General features: G+C 40.1%; 1 protein-coding gene across 1 annotated transcript; it reads right to left on the bottom strand.

Moving 5' to 3' along the window:
- Positions 1 to 258: 258 nt before the first annotated feature.
- On the bottom strand, positions 259 to 17,545 carry LOC310930383 (F-actin-capping protein subunit alpha-2). Its single transcript, XM_083893349.1, has 10 exons — positions 17,466 to 17,545; positions 8,468 to 8,531; positions 7,089 to 7,140; positions 6,068 to 6,131; positions 4,907 to 5,113; positions 3,867 to 3,946; positions 2,500 to 2,578; positions 2,005 to 2,076; positions 1,753 to 1,815; positions 259 to 1,433 (listed from the first exon to the last, which is right to left on the bottom strand). The coding sequence occupies exons 1-10, from the start codon at positions 17,502 to 17,504 to the stop codon at positions 1,293 to 1,295; spliced, it is 861 nt and encodes a 286-aa protein (XP_083749475.1). The 5' UTR covers positions 17,505 to 17,545; the 3' UTR covers positions 259 to 1,292.
- Positions 17,546 to 19,403: the final 1,858 nt, after the last annotated feature.

The following is a 19,403-nucleotide window of genomic DNA, read 5'->3' as shown; positions in this document are numbered from 1 at the left end:
GACTGCACATCTAAGTGATGTGGTATACGTTCAAGATTTAGGATTCCGTGTGGCCCAATTTAACATATTCATCATAAAGAAGCCGACTTTATTTTGAGACAGAGTGCAGTGAAATCATCACCTGTGTCGTGTAACAAAAGTGACACGTGTGAGAAGTTTAATTTATGGTTTGCTGAGGCTTTTGTTTCACATAATTTTTTAATTTGTGTAACACAATGATGATCAATAGGCATGAGAAATTATGAGTGAGTCAGTAAATAGAAAATTTGTCATTTAATCCAACAGAACTGTGACTGAATTACAATTACTCTCATGGAAATAAATCACCCAACTGACAGACAGGATGTTTCATACAGATATATATTACAATGTGCCTCGTTATATAATACAGACAGGTTCTGTTTTTTTTTTTTCTTAATAAAAATAAGCACTGAAAGAGAAAGTGATACTTTTCGATTTTATTGTAAATTGGACATTATGCACATGACTTAGCGACCAATGACGTTGTTAATTAAGCTTGTTAAATGGTCACAGAACTCCTTGTGCTGAGTGAGAGTTCAGAGGATGACGAGTTAAAAAGGCAATGGTAGCCAGGAGCACTGCGAGCTGGAGCTCTCACATACAGGACAAACGAGGAGGAAGTACCAAAATGAAGGAACAAGGAAAATCGAGTAGTTGACAGTGGTGACCGCTTGTGCCAAAGTTACCAGTCAATGAACACAAACGTTTTTTTTCTTTCTTGACCGTATAGGACATTATTTGTGAAGTGAAGGGAGTCGTCCTTTTCAGCCATAATAACTGAGCTCTTAAGGTAATGCAGACAAATATCTCCCTCAAAAAAAAAATATCTGATTCACCATGATTGCAAATTTTATCAGAATTTTAGCAGGTCAAATAAAAAGGTATGGTCTCACTGACACAATAAATATTGCACACATGATACAGTATTTTAAGTGGTGTTTTGCATACAAGTGTCCACCCCGTTTCCTATGTCTCGTAATATTTCCTCAAGTAATATTTTCCCAAAAAACATGATTCCCATCATAGATTTAATATACAGAGGAGTTAACGGTGTCTGTATAAAACAAAATAAAGAACATAATTAGACATCCAATGTGTTAAGGTGACATCCGACTATGAGACCAAACCTTTCTTTTGTCCCTGGTTCTCTAATTTTTGTACAAAGACGAAACAACTATCCAGTCATGCAACGTTGTTCAGAGGGGGGGTGGAGGTGGGCGCTGGGCGGTGGGGGGAGGTTGGGGAGTAGTCTGTTTTCTTCTCTGCTGCGTTTAAGCGTTCTGCATCTCCTTGCCAATCTTGTAGCTCAGGATCTTATTCCAGTCGACCTTGGTGCGTGTCACAGGAAGCTGGCGGCGTAAGGCTTTGAAGGTAGTGTCCGACATGGTCTGGTAATTCTCGTTGATTGCCGTCTGGAATAAAACAGAGAAACGGTGAGAAAAAGGGAAGTAATGACAATTGATTTGTAAGCCTGTTTTTTGTTCGAGTTTAAAACTGCTCATTTGACCTTTATAGAGCTGAATGATCAAATGTGGCTAAAATATGTAGTAAAGTTCATTTCTGTAATTGTTTTGGGAAAAATACTTATTTTCCAAAAAACAACTGTGACTCCTCATCCTTTCATGCCAAGTACTTCACACAGAATCAAAGCCAAGGACTTCTTGATTAATTTCTGGCAACAGTAAAACTTTCCATTATTTGACCTTCAAAATTAAATGTTTAAATACAAACCTGATAGTCATTCTCTGCAGCCTCCATGATCTTAACAAACTCCTTTGCAGTAGAAGCCTCATTCTAAAAGAAGGCAAAGACACACAAGCGTTATTTCAATGATGATAATAATAATAATAATATAATATCAGCAGGACAAAACAGTTTTTAGGAGGAAAATAAATGACAAAAGTGGTGTAAATAGGATTAAAATGGTGTTATGGTTTGAGCATAATACATTTCCTTGGGTATCACGGGTGAAGCTGTACTCACAGAAATCGACATGGACTCCTGGACTTCTTTGTGGCTCACCAGCTGAACATTTCCATCCTCATAGTAATGAACCTGAAAGATGGGAGGTTTAGTTAGTTTGGTACCTTAAAATCATTCCGTATATCCATGCGATATAAACTGGAGCATTTGGGGGTGGGTCAAAAATATCGATTTGGTGATATATCGCCATCCTTCCTCAATAGGCCAGGGTAAATATTGATATATTAATTATACAGTAGTATAACAGTCCCTGTTTACTTAAGAGTGTTGCAGTTGCTACAGGGAAACTTGGGTGGAAGTTACCTGGCCCAAGAAGAGGGAGTTTACAGCGGGATAATGGCATAATAGCAATGTTAAAAGATGCTCCATCCACCTTTAATACATAGACTTTATGCACTTTGTTCTCTATGTTGAGAATAAATAAATAAATCCTACATATTTAACTTTTCACTGAACAAAGACACCACAATATTCCTATCTTTCGCTCCTAAATACCTGGATTTTCATGATTCCTGCCACTTGAGTGGTGGAGGGGGAGATGGTGAATTTCCATTCTGACCTCCAGCGTCCATTCCTGATTGAAGAGGAAGAGGAAAAGCCAAAGTTTAATCACAGTTCAGTCAGTGTTGCTGCCGTCAGCCAGGCATTATCATTCTGTTACAGGACTTGTTTTCCCAATTGCAGGGCACTAGGCCCAGGAACAGCATCAGGGGTGGAATTGTTTACATCAGACAGTGATCACACACTTTTCCCCCAAAAAACAAACACTACAAAAAATAAAACGATAAAAAAACATATGCTGTTTATGCCAACCTAGATATTAACCAAAACATGCCAATGCGTTCATTGTGAGTCATTGATTTCAGTATCAAATGGAATTTTTAAAAACAGTACTCAGCTGAAAGTGGGAGGTAAAGTGCAGGCTGAAATAGGCTTCCAGTCGACAACTAGTGAGTCACCCGACAACAATATCACAACCACATAGGTCCCAGATCTGGTCTGGTCTTACAGTGTCATCCGTCTCAAAGATCTTATCAAAAGTTGACAGTGTTACAATCCGTCCTAAATGCGTCACTTCCTTTTGCTATATGCAGTTACCTATGAATATCATGTATGCATCATGCATCTGGACAATTGATTGTCCTTGGGATCTTGGACAAGTCAGTCTTTGTAATTTTCTTTGATGAACCAGAGAGCATGGAATTTGCACCACGTTATTTGCTTGCTCTTGCTTAACTTTACTCGCTCGTTGTTCTGCACGGAATCTTACGTCAACATCGAACCAAGTTATGTAAACATAATGAACCTTGCATCAAAAACTGACTAGTATATAAATATAAAAGCATATACAGTACACATATAGACCCTAATATTACCCCTGCTTTGCCCTACAGCTGCCGCCGTCACCGAAACAGACAACAGTGGCATACAGTGGGATACAGAAGATGTGCAATCATTACACCCAAAAACCTTTAAGCCCAGTAAAACCCAGCAGCAAAGAGGATTGGTGCTGTTTCTTATCCAATTAGATTAACCTGATCAGAACCAGCTCAGCAACAGTTATGAGGGCCAACATTCAACTGCTGCAGAGTATAAGCTCTACTTACACTAATACCTTTGAACACTCTAACACACCCTCAAACAACAATGGTGGCTTTGAACACTTCTTTGAAAAGTTGATTCAGAATTTTTTACACGGTCTGAAAGAGACTAAAGTAAAAGTGACAATTGTACCTGACAAATCCGGCAACAAAGTGTTTCTGCTGCCGCAAGCAGAAGCACGCACCAGAGGTTTCAAATAACAACGGTGCAGAATGTAGAGGAAAAAAGATCTGTTAGGTCTAGCACTGACTAAAACTTACCAGAAGTTTTTTGGTTGAAACTGATGGCACTCGATGCACACGATGATGGTCTGATGTCCATCAATGGTTTTCCCATAAATCTGTGGGAGGGAAGGAAGACCGATATCGGGTCAGATTTCACAAGCCAAGAGTTCTGCTTGATGCTGGTCACCTGTTCAACTTCTACTTTGCTGTTGTACATATGCATCGGCTAAATCACACAGCTACTAAATGATCTCACAACAACCTGCAACCTGGCTACTCCATTGCATACAATATACAAAAAAAGAGGATTTTTATAAAATCAACAAACAAACATTTCTGTTCTCACCATACCTATTTTTTGTTATTTTTAGCGCTGGACAGATTAACACGTTAACGGTGTCAACGTTAACGCACTTTAATGCATGACGCGTTTCCATGGCGACTGATTGGTAAAAGACGTGCGTTAGGTCATGTTTACTTGACTCCCGATTGTTAAAATGAGTCTCTAAAGCAACGATAAACTTTAAAAACAGAGGCACAAATACGAAGTATACAGGTATGCTGGTTATTCGTATCGCTGCTCTTTTCGTTTAATAAACAGTTCGACTGTAGGCGTGCTAACGACGCTAAAGGAGCTAACTGGTAAACAATGCTTCGACTCCGGTGCCGTGGCATGTAAACATGACGTCATGCTAGTCTTTTTTCTGTGAGACGTGAAACGTTGATGGCGTTAACGTGCGTTAACGTTGATGTTGTTAAATTCCCATTTTGTTTTGCTTAGTTTTTGATTTTTGCTGCCTAACCCTTTGTTTATTCTGAAAAGGGTTATCAAATTAATAAAGACACTCGTCAATAAAAGTCAAAATAAAAAACAAACAAAATGTCCAAATTCTACTTTGAGAAGAAGCCAAATCCTTCTTTCCCTGAAGGAACAAAAGCCCAAAACCTGCAGCTACATTCTGTTTTGTGTTCAATTATTCAATGTTAATTTCTAGCTTTATGCTACTTTACTGCAGAATCACGATCAAACAGTGATGAATGAACGGAGTTCATGTAGGAGTGGAGCTGGGACGTACGGTGCAGACTCCACTGGGATAGTGCTCCTTGACATATGCGCGCACGGCCGAGTCCACCGAGCTCCTCCATCCCTCCAGGGAGCCTTCGACGTCATGGGGCCGCGGGTCAGTGGCCTCTTTCCTCAGGTGGTCGAACTTGAAGGAGATCTTGTTCTTGGGGTCCAGAACGCGGCCATTTCCAAGGTCACCATGCTCTGTGATTAAGACCTGGAGATGGATGAAAGGGTTGAGAGGAGAAGAAGAAGGAATAAACAGTGAGTCAGCCAGGTAAAAAAAACAAACAAACAAACGGTAAGACAGAAACAGGTATCGGCGTGAACGCTGAGCTCATTCTGCTGATTTTGAGACAGGGGAATTTCAGCCCCGTTGTTTGGGAGCAGTGGAACATGATGACATCTTTACATAAGACGCTGCAATAATTACTGATGCTAACACACAGCAGCGCACACTCACCACACGTTCAACCTTCACAGACGCTCTCGGGCAGTGAGAACAATTCAACTGGAGAGAAATACAGCTTTGTTTGACGAGTCGACGCTGCTCTGATCCTGCCGTCAAATCCTCTTACCGTGCTTTCATTCTGATTCAGGACTGCACAAGGCTAACAATCATTTACATAATTGATTCATCTCGGAGTTATTTTCTTGATTAATCGATTACTTGTTTGGTCCAAAGAATGTCAGAAAAAAACCCTCTAAATTCTTGATTTGTCCACAAACCAAAATGATTCAGTTTTAATGAGTTGTTTGTCATGCGGAGCAAAAAAAAAAAACCTAAACAAACTCATATTTAAGAAGCTGGAAAATCTTGTTTTAGTGATTAAAAAATTGTTGCAGCACTAGTGCAAACAGAAGGAGTGCATTGTTCACCACTTCTATGTCCCTCTTCTGCTACTGCTGCTTGTTATGTTTCTGCTATTCTCTCTTCTTTCTGCCATTGCAACATTGATTAAGCACACTGGGTTACATTGTTATAGAGTGTGGCTTTAAGCTCTATGGAGTTTCTATGAAGCTGGGGGCTTTTCCCTGGCGTGCACAGGATCATGTGATCATAAAAGGCATGTGGATAAATTGATGAGCTGTACAATATACTCATGTCATGGTTCAGCAACAAATAAATGAACATGTAATTACTAGTGGAGAATTCCATCATGAGACGTACCTGTTCTTCATAGCCCTCAACTTTCACTGGGGTAAACTGGTCCAAGTTGTACTGTGCAAATGCACTGGAAAAGACAGACGGAAAAAACACACACATTATAAACCATTCATCAACCATTTTTAACTTTTTGATGGTGTGTTTCATGAATTCAGTATTTTTTTATTGGACTGGTTCAATGACGAGGTATACATTTATGTCTGAAAGTAGGTCGGGGAAAGTGCGTAAACAATCGGAAGTGGGAGGGGCTTACTGAAATGAAGAACAGCGTTCATCTGGTGACTTTTTCTCGTGTTTCATGTACATGAACAAAACTTGGTACACATGTTAATCATGTCAGGACGGTCCAAAAAGTTTGATGTAGAATTTCCATAACTCCTATGGCCACTCCTGTAGGAGTTATGGCAATTCTACATCAAACTTTTTGTCGCATGGCGTACGAGATGGGGGCGGCAAAGTTGGTGAAAATTCCGCATTTTTCTTAACACACAACGAAAGTCTTATAAGTTTGGGATTGAAGATCAAGTCGGAACCAATCTTGTGATGATTGATGATGGGCCTTTGGGAATAACTTTAACAGAGATTATCGTATCCAACTCAAAATTGGGGAAAACACTCAAAACACATGGTAGATGATATTTGATTTGCATTATTGATTATCATTAAACAATTACATTTTATAAGATGGAGCGGGGAAAAATGGCCAAATATATGGGTTAAAACATTAAATTTATATCATACTTGAAAAGGAGTAGGCACAACTCAATTTATACCCTACTTTATCCCATCACCAAATATTTACCAATTTAAAAAAAGAAGAAAATCAGTAGGCAGTGTCTATCTACATTTTCAGCTAAATAATCACATTTGATATGCTCTACATAGAGAGATTATTCTCTACTCATATTCATTGATGTAACTGATGACCAGCTGCCATGTATTCAATGATAAAAACATTATGCAGGAAGACAGTTGGTCCCTTTGTTTTCCCTGCTCATTTTTCAAAACCTAAATGTAGACTTACTGTGATGCACCTTCCCTGAGAAGATTGTCATTGTTGAGCAGCACTCGCACATCTAAGAAAATAAAAAGAGAAAGAAGGAATAAAGGAGGAGAGGAGATGGCAGACAGGCACATCAGATTAGCACCATGACAAACCTGCCTGCAGTCAATATTTGCAGCATTTATGTCAAGGGAGTGAAGCAGACATGGTAAATTAGCTCAGTGTTAACGGCTGTAAAAAAATCACACAGACATGAAAGGGGATGAAGTGGCAGTGGTGGTGGTGGGGGTTGTTGTGCAGTGTATGTGTGTGTGTCGGGCTGTGATAAGAAAGTATACAGACAGAGAGACAGCCCTCTGGTGCTCCTGTGAGGTGATGACGGTTTTCCGTCATCACCTTCATCCTGCCTTTTCCGTCAAGGCAGGATGAAGCTTTGTTAACGCCAAAGCACATATACAAACTCTGTGAAGAGCTGCTACTTTGACAGCGTGCCATCAACATCTGCGCTGCAAGCTCTGCTATTATCTGGCCAAAAAGTCACGGCTGCATTTTGCTCACAGTGGCAGTTGAAACGTCAGTTTTTACAGCGTTGGGAAAACTGCTACATTTATTAACACCGAGTACCATGCTTCGCCAATAACAAATAATGTATTATGGTAGACGGTGGAGATGCGCCAGTTCAACGAGCCCATGTTTCAGCTTTTATTGCTGTATCTGGGTCACGATTTGTTTAGCTCACTGGGGAGAAGAGAGCGAGACACAGTACAGATTATTCTCTGTATTCTCTTGTTTGCAAAAAAGAGAGATTTAATTATAAAATAAATAATATAGGAGTCATAAAAATACTTCAAGTACAGCTGCATCTTTATTTTTTAATTGCAAAAAATGCTGTTGTTTTTTTACTTCAAACAAAGTCCCACTTTGTCTATAAGTTTAAACAAACCAAATTCTTCACTGTGTATGTAGTTCAGCCTTATTTACATAATCAACTCAATGTGGAGTAGATTTACTTGTGTGTCAATTTCCTTTGTCATCAGTCTCAGCAGCAAGGACACATCCACTGCAGTGACAGCGCCCCCTGCAGAAAAACTTGTTTTTCTGTAGTTTTTGTGCACTTGCCTCAGTTTAGAAGGAGGGGCGGGATTGGGGGAGGGAATGAAGCAATACAGAGCAAATTTGTTGTCTGCGTTTTTTGGAATTCCTTCCTTCTTCAGTGAAATTTTGAGTCAAATATTTTTTACATAGACTAAGAATGACTAAAAACAGCTAGCACTAGGGCTGGGAACTATTTAGATTTGAATCAGTAATTGGTATTTTTGTGTATCTTTTTGTGGCACATAAAACTACTTGAAGAAGGAGTGAAGAATCAGTTATAAAACAGATTAACACACAGGACTCACCATTGAAAACCTCATTGAACTCTCCTGGTGGGGCGTGGATGACAAAGTTAGCGGATATGCGTACCTGCAAAACAAAAGACACAAAAGACAAGATGTCACTCATCAAATACAAACTAGTGTTTGACATTAGATGATTAATTCACCTCAAATAAACACCCCTAGGCACCATTTTACTGTTATTAATAATACATGGAGATGAGGTCACCTTCAGCCCATCATAACCCACATAGACATCCCTCTCCCTCAAACCCATTCATAAAATGCTGAAAAATGATTGTTTTGGGGATTTCTTTGTTATACAGAGCAAAGAAACAAACATTTACTTTGTCAAGAAAAATTGCGAAAGTCTTATCATGTATACATTTCGAGAACAAAGAGTTTTTTTACGATAACAATCCGTTATCATTCGGTCTGCTTAGTCAGCTGTGCTCATGCAGGCAATTCACAATGTAAACACTGAATGTACAGCACATACATGGCCAACAGAGGGTGTTATGTTACTGTTCTCACTGGTTCAGAGGGAGGAGTGAGCCAGTCAGGCGTTTTTTTGAGTCTACAGCAGTCATTTTCCCCCTTCCTCACTTCTCTTCTCTTCTGCACCACAACACTTCCTGTTTTCAGGTCACATGTCAAACTGACAGCAAGATCGCCAGCCCCTCCTTCCCACGGATGGCTCACGACCATATAAGGACATAAAAATGTGCTGAAGATGCCAATACACACACACACAGACACAGACACACACTCTGCCTCTCTTTATCTCTTGCAGGGTTCAGTGGTTCAGCCAGGTTTCCCCCCCAGTGTCACACGCTCTTATATCAAGGAAAGATGTTCTGTGTATGTGTGTGTCTGTCCCTCGGGCCCTTACAAGCAGTGCGTGTGTGTGTGTGTGCGTGTACAAGTGTCTGGGCTCTGAGACAGAGCTATAGATTGATCCTCGCTACTGAAAGATGCTGAGAGATAACAAGATGCTTGGGTAGAAGTGTGTGTGTGCAGAAAGAGACGGAGATAGAGATGCAGAGACTAAAGCCCAATTTATACTTCTGCGTAAAGTGCTCTGCGTAGGCTACGTAGAGACTCTGCGTCGACGCAGAGACTGTCGAAGAGCCTCTGCGTCGTCTCCGTCAGCACGAAATATTTTTTAAGTGTCCGTCACTCCGTCAAGGGACAACGGAGACGGCAAGAGCTGCGATTGGTCCTCAGGACAGGCTGAGCTCAGCTGCTCTGTGCCGGCTCTCAGTGCGCTCCGGGCGTCCTGACAGAGGCGGAGCTGATCCCCGCCGATAACGCCGCTGCCGAACTATAAATACGTCATATCTATACACACACAACACATGTTTAGACTCTAAATGGCCAATTTCTCGCCTCAAATTATCTTAAAACTGCGTTCCGTCACACAGAAAAGTCAGAAACGGCCATTGTTTCAACAACAACAGTCTTTCTCTCTCTTTCTTTCTCGGACGCCATTGCTCACTGTAGCCAGAAGCACAACAACCTTGCGCAGCGACCCCTACTGATCGGGCGGGAAATTGCAGCGAGTGTCCGTCACCACGACGCAGAAGTATAAATGCTCGAGGCGTCTACGTGGTGACGCAGACGGATAACGCATACGCAGTCGGAGAAGTATAATGTCGCCTTAAGGTTTATCTGTATTTTTCAGTCTAATAACCATCATGGGCCATATACGGTATGTTTGCGACTTCATGGTGGGAAGAGAAATTAAACTAAATAAAGCACCTAGAGAGCACAAACCTTAGCCAAGACGCTGAGTAAAATGGTATAATTCTCCGTCTGTCTGACCTCACTAAGCTCCGTTCAAATAGTTCAAACACCTGACACCAAACTGAACTCTCTCTATGCCCGGATCAGGTTTCAATTAAGTCTACTGATAACATTCAAGTTCAGCAGAATCACTGCAGTATTAATCACTGTTGGATCATAGAGGCACATTTTTTGTGCCATTTTATGGACAAAGCGAAGAAAAATAATCAATAAACTACTCCGTAATGAAAACAACTGCATGCATTTGCACGGTGCATCCATTATTCTCAACTGAAAATGCCTATTACAGGATCACTCGGGCACTAGACGGTGGACATGTGCATGTCAGTGTAATCAGGAAGCTGATTCTCTCCTCTGCAGACGCTTGGTCTCAGAAAGCACTGCTAATCAGAAACAACAGGATGAAAAGTAAGAACAAGGAGAATGCCAAGGTGAAACTGAAATCCATTGTTCATGGAGTTTTTTGTTTGTTTACAGCTTGAGTTTAAGCCAATAAGAATTCTCTTTTTCTTCCCTGTCCATACTAAAAGCTAAAGCACTGTCCCCGAGTTTTTCACACTAAAACAGAGACAGTACCGTTTTTCAAAACATACACATATCAGGCTCTAGAACACCAGGGATGACAGAGACTTCTGTCAGAGCAGAACCCATGCATTTTAAATGAATATGGAGTGATGTGATCGGAGACCGTTTTAAAAGGTGCATGGGGGACTCGGGAGAGAAGAAGCCAAGGGCAGATGTGGGTAAAATGCATCACTAATAAGAGCAGATATAGACTCCATCAGTAGATCGTGAGTAAAGTACAGACTGTTAAAAGCAGGCTACTTCCTGTTCCCCTAAGTACATGAAACCAGTTCCACTAATGCAGCCGGTGAAGAGCCTACATTGTGCTATGACACTGCAGGAATGAAACATTTTGGTTATTTCTATGTTAAACAACAACCCTCTATGTTTATATTGACACTTACTTGGTTGATATCAGCCCTTATGGGGCACATGTGGTTTCGTATACTGGTATACATTAAGTACATTGCCCAGACACTGCCAAACCATATGAAGACGGGAAGTATTGCCAAACGAGCACTTCTGCTTCTTGCTTTAAAACCAAATCCTCTGCCCCTACAAGTCTGTGATGTTTCTGGTTTTGCCAAAAGGTTTAAAAGTTACATATTTTATGATTAGAATACACAAAATGAAGTAAAAATCAATTCATATTGGGGACACAGAAACTAAATCGTCCTCCTGAGCAAAAATCACAACACCAAGCATGTGAAAAGCAGCGCGTACAATCATTTAGGGTTCATAGATGGTAAAGTAATGAACAAATCTGCAGACTCTGATAGTCTCGCAAGCTTTGTGCAGAGGATACAGGAAATGGCATATATTATAAGAACGATGTAAGGATTTTCTGACTCAATATCGGATCTTCCAAATTCATATCGATATGAATTGGAAAATAAATCCTTTCGGACCCAGCCTCAGTATTCAAACATCAGCATTGGCTTAGGAAATGGATGGATTAAAGGACATTAGCTCCTCCTCATGTCTTGGTGCTCTTTTAGCCTGACACCAGCTGGTCTTTTCTCACTGTATATTCATCCTCATATTACCCAACAACCCCTCCTTTCCTTGCAACAGAGACCCCCACCGCGATGTCCCAGCACCCTTTCTTTATCCCAAAACCAGACCACACATATCCTAATCCTGGCATTACTGTTGCCTTATCATGCCAACCCAGATGAATTAAATAATGATAAAGCATAAAAATGTCTCTCTGCAATTATGATCCAATTTCTTGGCAGTTGTCCTTCATTACAATATCCCAGATAAAGACGCTGGGGATTCTACACCAAAGAGGGGCAGAGTTTAGAGGGAAATCAGTCTGATGTGTGCAAATATTGGGTGTTGGCCTCACGTGTGCATGCAATAACTTATGCATATTAAGTCCACAACAGAAGGTCAACAACCATAGGTTATAGGAATTATTCTTCTGCTGATGAAAAAAGGAGAAGGCAACTGGTCAGTTCCAGAATAAATTGAGGAAATAAGTAAAGACAAATATCTGTAAGCTGGATATTAATTATAGTTTCAGCCTACGAACAACAGGGCTGTCACTTTCATTCCGCGATTCAGTTATCCACTAGAACATGGGTGGGAAAGCTTAAACTCGAGACTTGAAGACCAGTTCCACTTCAAGATATATAGCCTACAAGTGCTTCAAACACTTGTGGGAAGTAATTACCATGGTCTTCAGCAGAGGGTGCTCTCTCTATTACGCCCTCTTCGCTCATCAGAAGATGACAACAGTGATATTATGTTGTTCTATGTTCACAATAGAAGACAAACGCAAGTTTTCATGTTACCCGCTGAACAGGCAGCCATGAGTTTATGTTCATTTCAGTTGAGTAAGATTCCTCTTGTACCCTAAATGTATTCTCCTGCTAATAATATAAGACATTTAAGATAATTCAGGTATGCCAGTGACTAGTGCCTTCAACAGCACCGAGAATTTGCCGCATCAGCTGTTACATTACAACTCTGTTGCAGAAGTAATACAAATGAAATAGACATGTAAATATTACAAGGTATACAGTGGACACAACCAAGATGTGTTAGTATGCTGTGTATTTTGACAGGAATCAAACTCATGATGACCAATGTCCTCATTCGTCACCTTCAACCTGCCCAATGACTTCTCCTTATGCTGCACCAGTAAACATAGTGTCACTTTACCCCAAGCAAGCAGCTATGGAATGTAGGGGAATATTACTGGCTTAGGAAAGTTTCTAGTCATGTTTGAAGAAACACTTTCAAAATTGTGATTACTGATCTAGAAAGTTTATTTAGCATTTAATTTATAACCAACAGTATTTAAGCACTTCAGTGCATGGCATTCTAGCAATGAGTTGAGTGTCACTGGCACTACTGGGGGCATGTACAGACAGAGCTCTTCACTGCCGTCACGTTCTTCAGTTAAAGGCAGATGCCACAAAGTTTACACTTTCAAACTATGGTTTAATACAGCTATTCAGAAGCTGACCTTAGTGACACGCAGTGTAAGTGGGTTTCCAAAGTTTAGTGAAAGGCTGTTTCATTTCAGGATCGCTGGAGAGAGCTGGAGCTGATTCCAGCTGACTAGGCTGGGGCGCTAGTTCCTGGATAGGTTACCTATGGTCAATTTAGAGTCTCCAACGAACCTAATCCCAATGAGAACATACAAACACCATGTCCCTAGTATTCCACAGATGCCTTCCTGATCCTATTCTAGCTACAGACATGGTGAATGACAACATTTACATCACACAGATCACAGTGGACAAATCAATACAACTCTGTCCAAAATGAAAATCTTGACAGAAAACAAAAACTATACATTTTCCCATTTTGTTTATCCCCGTTTCTGTCGTGAAATATTATGTGCAGCACTCCTTGCTGTGTGATAGGCATTGCATAACTAAAGGTGGATTTAATCAGTGAGAGTTCTGATCCTGATCTGTGAACAAATCGTGTTATATGCACGATTAAGTATCTACACAGGTTTTATTCTACGCATTGAATTTTGGAAGCTTCATCTCTGATGTCACTGTGCTCGCTACATGCATTTTCTAAATTGGTGCCCCTGGGTGAGAGTCAAGGCACCATCCCTGGTTATTGTCTGTAGCAGTGCATTCTGTGTTCTGTCATATTATCTTCTCTAAAGGAGACGACTGGCTTGTTATGCTAACTTTCCCCCGCAGCGGTGCATAGTCACAGTTCCAGTTTGCTGCTTCCACTGGGGAACACCGCCCAAATCTGCTTAAAATTACATTTATGCAAGGCACATTCAAAAAGAATCTATGAATAAATGTGCTGCTTTCTTCATAGTCTCTTCAGCAAATGCATTTTCACGTGTTGTGGCATCACAGTCAAAACAACAACAATTCAACTCATTCAACAGAGAGGTAAGGAAAATGCATGAAATGAATTGAATTGAAAGATAACCAGTCGATAACTGAAGACATCTGTCCCAACTATGATTAGATATGAAACAAGGGTAAAACTTGTAAAAAATGACTTCCCCTCTCATATGTTAGCCACTTCCCAAGATTATATAGAACTGTCTAACCATAAAAAATGTCTCTCTCTGAAACCACAATTTCAGATGTTTCCCTAATGAGACAAATCAAGAAAAAGTGTGACAGTGCTCTGTTTTTTGTTCAGTTACCTGAACAGACACACAAGTAGTGATGAGAGAGAGAAACAACAGCAACCACATTGAGTAATGACAGTTTCCTGTAATACTTGTGTGTGGTTCCTTTGCAGTAATCAGGAAGCTGCCAGGCAAGCGCCCAAATGGTTTTAAAAGACTGCACGCATTGCTCCGAGACTTGTCTTGATGTTTAATCATTTAAAAGTGGAAAAAGCTACTCAGCAATTCCCAAATAGGGATCTTTTATATTAAGTAATGTGGTGTATGCGGACACAGTGACAACAGCAACAGGCCAGAAATCCCCCACTCCTTCGGGACACATTCAGGAAGTGTTTCCCAGAAAGAAACTCAAACATATTTTGTTTTTCAACACAGTCGTACTATTGAAAAATTAGATTACCTTTTCTAGGACTACCTATGAGAATGTCTTCCAGCTGCTTCTACAAAAATAGATCAGTCCTCACAGTCAGATCATATCAGATCAGAGTTAGGATTCCTACAAAAGCTTGTTTGCAGATTTGCCACTCAGTGTGGAGAAACACCATCAGCTGTGTGATGAAAGATTCTGACTGAGGCTTGACTTTCCTATCTACTGCTCTCTGATTGAAGTTCCCCTTTCATCACACCAGGCCAGCGAACTGAAATAATCACATTATTGAGTGAATATTGGAAAGTATTACCAATGGTCACTATGCTAGGGAGATAACAGCACTCATGTCATCCCTTTGCATCTTTCCTCTGTGCTGTATAGAACAGGCTGAGGGGCCAGAGCAGATGGCTGATAGCCTTGAGCAAATACACAGGAGAGACGTCCTTCTGTGTACAAGCAAAACACAACTGCAATGTTTGCACCAAACGAATGCATAACGTAACCATTTAAGCTCACACCAATCACAAACACGGAAAAAGAACAGTTTTAAAAGAATGTTAGATATTGGCAGTCGTCACCAGAAGCCATTCTTTCAGCTCTATTGAATCAAACTAGTCAACCCAGTAAAAGCAGCTTCACGAGAAGAGTTGGAAAAAAGTTATATCCTCATCCACCACTGTTTCATAAGTCCGAAATCATTATACGAGGTGCAGCTTGTACAATAGAAAATTACACGCTGACCCGCACTGACCTACACCCCCGGGGCCTGTAATGAAATGTTTCGCTAACAGTTGGTGCCTGTGTGTTGATGAGCATGATGCAGTCACACCCACGGGTCAATGAGCTGCACTCGCTCTGAAAAACTTCTGACTCACGCCGATGTCGAAGTGAACCGAAACAAAACCAGATGCTGTTCTATCTGTGACTAGTGTGTTACATAACGCACAGTGACACATTAATGAGGGAGAATGCTCATCATGGTTTTAAGGCGATAATAACAAGCGTGGCGGGACTGTAAGACTGTAACAGAGCACGTTAGACAACAACAAGTACACATGTTATTTACGTACATGTACAAACACAAAGAAAGTCATTTACCAGCTACTTACCAGCATTTAAATGTTGGGTTATTTTATTTACAAAATGTTATCACGTGCAAAGGAGGTTAAGTTTTTAGTCAGATGTGTCTGTTTTAAAGCAGCATCTTATCAAGTTATGGATATATTTGGATGAAATTTTCTAGGGATGTGCGTTATGGCCCAAGGAAGTAATTATTACAAACATAAAATGCAATACAATCCAAAAGTCCTTTATATCGCAAGCTTTACTATGCATAGACTGTAAATTTTTTTAATAAAAATCAGCAGCAAAAGCATTTTAGCTGCGTCATGTTGTGGGCTTTTTGGGAATAGAACATTTGTTACACAGCTGGAGAAATGTTTTTCTGAAATAGCTTGAAAATAGCTTGAAAAGGTGGTTGTTTTTGTTGTTTTGGATGGATTGTTCGTCTGGTTTTGAGCAATATAGTAGATTTTGATGGTGTAAGTTGTGGCCCAGTTGTAACATATTTGCGATGTTACAACTACATCTCCAGCATTTTTTTTTTTTTTTTTTTAAGCAACTGTTAACTTTGAGAGACCAGGAGAGTGGATTTACACTATGAAAAACTACATGGCCTTGGCTGAGGTTTGCACTATCTGGGTGCCTATAATAGTTTTTGTACATAGTCATGTTACACATTATTAGAGGTCATGAATCTAATTTTTAGTCGCTTACAAACTCTAACCAACACTGAAAAGTCTCAGCTATATTGAATGTGTTTTAAAGTGGTAAACTTAACTCTAGTTTCAACAATAGCACATATATAACCTTTGCGTGCCTTCTCCAAAAAAAGACAAAGCTTAGCAGAATCTAAAATATGCAAAGCATATAAAAGTTGCCAACTAATAATATTGTGAAGTGACATTACTGTGAGACACTTTCTTAACTCCTTAGTGTAATGTTACATTGGGTCGTTGATCAGCTGTAGCTCATAAAGTTCCCACTTATTTTTAATGAGTGGGAAACCTTGCTTACTCCAGGTACTGTAATGAGCTAGAAAGCTAACAAAGTGAATATGCAAATGGCTGCTCTGGCTCGTCTAATTAAAAAATAGTATCCACTGGCAATATTTGATGAATGACTACAGGGGAAATGGGGCTATTAAAGAGCGAAAAGGGCGTGTTAGCAGGTCTGGCCATGTTAGCAAGCTGGCGGCTATGCTACATTTCCTAGCTATCGATCTTTGGTGTATGAAAACTTCCATAACACAAGCAGTCATTGACGCGGGAGCGAAACGACATGTCCACATAAGTAAAAGGACACGGGTGATAAGTGCGGGCGAATTTATTATATGTACACGGATCCTATTTTGAGTCCGGACCGTACAAGGAGCCTCCGTTTGAGATTCGCCAAACGAGCGGAAGTTGAGCTAAAAATAATAGAAGCAGAAGCAGCAGCAGCAGCAGCGGTTGTATCGAGGCCTTTGTTTGTCTGTAAAATTAAAGTAAACGAAGCCGGGATTTGGCGAGACAAGAGCTCGAGTGTGAAGCAAAACACGAGCGCCAACGTCCTCGGCCGGGTGTTGGGTTAAAGCTGCGATTAAACGAGCGTTTTACCTTTTCCTCATCGGATAGCTGCTCCTCATGATCCGCCATCTTTTCTTCCGGCACCACCAGCTTGTCAGAGCGCCGTGACGTCATCGCATGGGTGGCTTCCCAGCTGGGCTCAGTTCCGTGAAACACCCTGTTTTAATGTAGGGAAGTATGACAACAAACACTGCTGACAATATTCATTTAAAAATAGATTGATAATAATAAAAAAATATATAATTTATACATACATTATATATATAAATAAATAATAATGTATATATAAATGATTATATTTTTCTGGTATAATTTATCATACAAGCCAGTCTAAAAAACTAAATGTTGAATTTAGCTGAATTTTCGTTATTTCCGAGCAAAGTAGTATATATTATTTCAGTGGTATACTCAAGTACCACCTGAGAAAATACTGACACTTCGATCACATACCCTGGTAAATACAATAAAACAGTATTTCTGATTTCCCTTCAAGTACCACCAGAGGAAGCTCACGTACCACTGGTGGTACACGTACCACACTTTTGCGAACAATGGCATTATTATTTAATCATGGAGTGTTGATCTATTTATATTATTCATGTGTTGGATAATTTAAACTGATAACTGATGACAACAAAAACATTTAAAAAAAGAAAATCAAACTCAGACAAACATCCACAGGCCAAAGTTGAGAATTGAATAGAATATTTATTATAAGACACGAGTACAACAAAATGAAGACTGCAGCTTATAAAACTTTAAGGGTGCGGTAAGTTTAAATAACGTATATAAAGAGTAAAACATACTACATTTGAGATAACATAAAGTGAAAAAAAATAGTATACAGAAAAATCAATAGCTCCTCTCTTGGTTTTTGCACATACATTAATAATATATAATACAACAAGTCACATTCTCAACTATTTGGTATATTTTTTCTGATTCTACTCTAACTTTAACTATGAGATTCAGTAAATAAAAAGTAGATTAATCATTTTGCATTAATTCAGCACTGAGGTTGAATGTTTTTCTAATTGTGACTAATTGTTGTGAATATAAAAATTCTATTGTTGTGTTGTGATATTCCATTGTGTTCCAAATGTGTTGGGGTGGCCTTTTTCATTGTGTGTTCATGGCTTTCCTCAAGAAAAAAAAGACACTCGGGAAAACCCTGTGATTACAAAGAGATGCTCTCACTCACTGTGCGTTTCTACCACTAGATGGCGACAGACGACTGTTTTTCCAGAACTGATGGAGTCACCAGAGTCTGGGATTTTTAATGAAGAAGAATGAGATCAGTTTCACTGCATATGTGACTCATTCCTTTGCACTCTTACTGGTCATATTCTATGGCTCTGTCTAGTTTGTGTAAGTCAGGGCAAAATGGCTGCTGTTCAGAGGCTCCATGCCCATTATTAACATATGGAGACTCTTTTTTTTTGCAGGGCTGCGATGGAAAGTGAGTCATATTTGCAGACATTATATACTATAAGACATGTCTATTACAAGTATAAAATACACTATACTGTAAAGACAAAAACACACAGTACTTTAATGTGTAGTTGTCCCCTCTTTTGCAGATTCCACAGACTTTCCTTAAGATTTTAAAGTGTTTCTGTGGTGAATTTGTGTCATTTTATCTCATTCTGTAGAGCATTTATGATGTTGGACGAGAAGGCCTGGCTCACAATCAAAGGTGCTCGATGGGGATGAGGCCAGGCCTCTGTGTGGGCAAGTCGTGTTCTTCCACACCCATCCATCCATACTCTCACACCTCGGGTCCATTTAGAGTGGCCAAATCACCTAAATCCATATCGCATGTTTTTGGACTGTGGGAGGAAGCCTGGGAGAACCTGGAGAAAACCCATGCACACACGGGGAGAACATGCAAACTCCTTGCAGAAAGGCACTTGTTCCAACCAGGGGCTCAAACCTGGGAAACCTGGAGCTGTTAGGGGGCCCCCGACA

The sequence above is a fragment of the Microchirus variegatus genome, assembly GCF_963457635.1.
Source record: "Microchirus variegatus genome assembly, chromosome: 8".
Classification (NCBI taxonomy): domain Eukaryota; kingdom Metazoa; phylum Chordata; class Actinopteri; order Pleuronectiformes; family Soleidae; genus Microchirus; species Microchirus variegatus.
The sequence above is the reverse complement of the archived record's forward strand: the minus strand, read 5'-3'. Positions and strand labels throughout refer to the sequence as shown.